At 52.9% G+C, this 3,929-nt stretch overlaps 1 protein-coding gene across 1 annotated transcript; it reads left to right on the top strand.

Annotated features, from left to right (window-relative positions):
* Window positions 1-1,405: 1,405 nt before the first annotated feature.
* MIND_01151400 (F-box domain-containing protein) lies at window positions 1,406-2,062 on the top strand (the record flags this gene model as incomplete). The annotated part of the gene is made up of 1 exon (XM_037368043.1): window positions 1,406-2,062. The coding sequence occupies one exon, from the start codon at window positions 1,406-1,408 to the stop codon at window positions 2,060-2,062; it is 657 nt and encodes a 218-aa protein (XP_037215875.1).
* Between the last annotated feature and the right edge of the window lie 1,867 nt (window positions 2,063-3,929).

The following is a 3,929-nucleotide window of genomic DNA, read 5'->3' as shown; positions in this document are numbered from 1 at the left end:
AATACCAGTCAGAGGCCATGAATTCCCAATAGAGCAGGTAGACACACCTTGAAAGAGGTACTTGCGCTCCGGACCTGTCATATCTCCATCCCGTTTTCCTCGTTTGGAAGCGTTCGAAGCCTCTGCTTTTCGACAAGGTCAAATATCGACCAGATGGTCTGCGACAATCCAATCTAGTCAAAAGTGTGGAACGCGAAAGGACGGGAGACTTACCTGAGACGTAGCACCTTACAGCAACCCCTTCCGGCTCGTCATTTCACTCTCGTGTCTCGCGTGTATCCCAGGCCCGTTTGCAATGAGCTCTGTTTTTGCGGTATGGAGGCTCCAGCGAGCGCGAGTTTCTGCAGATGCCTGCGCGAGCTTTGGAGAGCTTCCAACGGACCACCGCAGATAGGGACGGAAACAACGACTTGAAACAATGAGTTTGCGGAAAAGAAAAGACAGTTGGCAAACGGACCTTCAGCCAGCACAATGACCTCTATCTTTTGTCGCAGCAAACTCCCCGTCGTAACAGCACGTTGTAGCAGCTCTATGAGCTTCACGACCTTTGAGTATAATCGCGCCGGGGGCACAAGCATTCACCTAGCCAGGCCAACTCAAAGTTGCGCCTACATTTGAAGTCATTCCGAGATTCCTTCGAGATACAATGTTTCAGTTGGCCAAGGTATCTGTCAAAAGCTCAGCAAAGGCGGAGACGAAGCAGGCAAGGACGCACCATATTAACCAGCATTCTGGTCCGCCCATGCGTCCTCCATCTCTCCCATCGTGCATTGCGGCGGGGTTTGCAGTCCAAGTACGCGCAGAGGATATACTGCAGTAACAAGGAGTTTCGCCTTGCGCTGAGAAAAGCAGGTGTATTTGGTGAAGATTTTGCCCAGTGCCGAAATGTCGTGAGCGTGATGACGGTGAGGGTGAACGGATGCGGCAGATGGACGGCGGGGGTTATTCGAGATAGTGAGCGCGGTTGAGCGCAAAGCGGTCTGTGTCTCTGGGAGTGTGGTGAGGAGAAAAAACAAGAAAAGATTCGCGGTCCGAGTCACGTCGCCGTCCCGTCGCCGTCACTTGACACCTCGCTTGGCTCAAACCACCACAGCCAGTGCTAGCAACCCGGCGCAAGAAGGAGAGAAGACTCTTGGCTCACTCACACGCGCCCTTGTCGTCTTGCTGAACGCCTCCCGTCTCGACTCCCTTTCACACTGACTGCAATAAACTTCGATCTTGAAGAAACAAGTGCCAGTGGAATATCAGAATACGCGGCAGCAGGAGACTCTTAGTAGTAGTGCGCTTCTCATTTCTGACCTTGAATGTGCTGACACCTACAGTACGCAGCTCACTATACCCTGTTCTTACCGCCAACCTCTGTGCTATCAACCACCTTTCTTCAATCGTCACTTTTGACCTTCTCATGTCGCTGCCTCGCGTTGTGACCCGGCTCGACATGCTCTCCTTATCTCATCTACTCGACCACGTCCACCCACATGTAGAGCACAGCCGCACCCCATCCTTGCCCCCGATTCTCCGGCTACCAACAAAGCTCCTCCTCGACATCCTCCAGCGCTCTGTCAATTCCAGACTGAGAAGAGACAAGGACCCGCTGCGCATTCTGGCTAAACATCATTGGCTTGCCCTTTCCACCGTCTGCTCCAAATGGCACGACGTCATTTTGGGGACACATATGATTTGGGCAGACATGGACATCTGGTGGCTAGACCCACGACACGAAACTTCTGCCGTTGAGCTGATCCAGCGCTCGCTGCTGCGCGCTGGGACTTCTCCCCTCCGTCTCACTGTCGATGTAACCCACACTTATAGACAGTCGAGATGGTTTGCGATTCGACGTCGATGGGTAGACTCGAACCACTTGGAGTATACATACTCTACACAATCAATGTGCAACGGCAAAAGTGGAGGGTGCGGGCACCAGCGCCGGCAACTAATGACAGAGAAGAGGAATGATTTGCCGTCCACGTGTGCATACTCCGAATATTCTCGACTGGGAAGTCTTCCCAACAGCCTTTCGCTTCGCGAAAGCCGCCAGCAAAGCCTTGCCCAATACCCTTGAGGCGAGTCAACATCGACCGTGTCGTGGCGGAAACCAGAGCGCTCCAGGAAAGAGCAGTAGGCTACGTGAAAGCCACGATGCTCGGGTTGCGACAAATGGGAAGGTATTTTCGACAAAAATTGTGGGTGCGCGGAACGTGTGGTGACTGTGTCGCGATCATGATAGGATCGATGGGCGCGTGAAAGAGTATGGCGAGGCGATGGGAATGCTAGCAACAGATCTTGAAATGCAGTTCTCAGGCTGCCCTGCTTGAGCCAGCGAGTGACGAGAGTAAGACTAACCCGGAGCGAATGATAAGGATGATGAACGCCGAAACAAACGAGGATAACACACCAGGACCCATTTAGCCACCCTCCCGGCCTCCAGCCCTTCTCTCCATGAAACCTCCTCTGAGTCCTCTCCCGCTTGAGCACACCGTTCTTAGGCTCCATCGCCATTTGCGGCCGTGTGTCAAGCAGAAGCGGTGTCGGAACGAGCAGGCCTGGCCGACGCGTACGACATGACAGTGCAGAAGAACGAGGATCATGTGATGTCACACACGTTGCTCGTCTGTCATTGCGCCAAAGGACACCGTTCAACGCTCACTTGTACGATCTGTCCATAGTACTAGTTATAATTCGACATGGAATGTCTCCATTGGATCGGCGTATCGACAGACTTTTTAAACACCTTGAAAGCAACAACTTTGAATCGAATGGCAATACTGAGACGAGTTCAGACTATTTGGATCTATTATAGCTTGTCCTCCTTTGCAAACATCGACTGCAAGCTTCTCTGCAAGTAGGCCAGGTCACGCATATCCTTGGCTGGGATCATCCCTGTTGCGGTCGTGGTCGTGGAGTCAAGAGCAAGATGATTGAGCTTCATCTTGTGCGAGGCACCGCCCCACAGCCTGAGCGCGTTGGCAGCTCTCATGGCAATCCCCTCGAGGAACGGCCGTATACTGCGGTGCGGATGCATCTTTCCAGCATTGACCAGGGTGATCGATTCAAGGTTGGGGAGGTAGTCCAGGCGCGCGAGGTCCGCCGAACACTGCTCTGCCTCATGTGTGTGCATGTAGAAGGGGGTTACAGTCAGGTGTTTGACTGAGTTGAGCACGGGGGACAGGGCGGTGCGGTAAGCGCGGTAGCTCATTGGCGCTAAGAATAGAGAGGTTATATTTGCAGACGAGCGGATAATGCAGGGGCCCAGGAACTGTGCATCGTCCTCAAAGTTGCCAGGGGAGAAATGCAGTGTTGTCAGTGCAGGCAAGTCAAGAAATTGCAAGATTAAATCCTCGCCCAGGCCCAGTAACAATGTCGACAAGCTGGGCAATCGTATGGGTGGCGTCGAGCTCCAGCTCTCGTCGTCTACAAAGTCCTCGTCGAGTGGTATGTGTATCGAGAGCACTTCCAAGCCCACCAGATGTGCGAGTAGGAGGAGAAGCTCCGGATAATGTATGGATTGAAGAAGGGTCAATTTCTTCAATTGATGTGTAGGAAAAGACAGGCGAGAGAGCAAGCCAGTTGAAGTACCAATAGACAGCTCGCGCAGACAGGGAATGTTCATCAACAAGTCGTTGGGCCCAATCTCCGAGTCTGTGAACTGTACATCCACAGTAAGTTTTGTCAGGTGAGGGCAATCGATTCTTTCATCTATGAGAGCAGCTGGCCAACACTCGCTCATCAGCATCAGCACGGCTTCCTCCCACCGATCAACGGAATCGAATGCGGCACGGGGTGCCAATTCTAATTCCGAGGTGACGATTAGGGTGTATTTGATCGGCAGGCCGAGTGTACGTGGCAGGAAGTGCTCAAATAGCCAGTCATTCTGGCTACCATAGACCAAGTAATATGTCTGCGTCCACAAGTGCGGGTGTGCGATGGCG

The sequence above is a fragment of the Mycena indigotica genome (assembly GCF_014461135.1).
Source record: "Mycena indigotica strain 171206Taipei chromosome Unknown Mind.scaff0010, whole genome shotgun sequence".
Classification (NCBI taxonomy): Eukaryota; Fungi; Basidiomycota; class Agaricomycetes; order Agaricales; family Mycenaceae; genus Mycena; species Mycena indigotica.
This window is presented reverse-complemented; position numbering and strand designations above follow the sequence as displayed.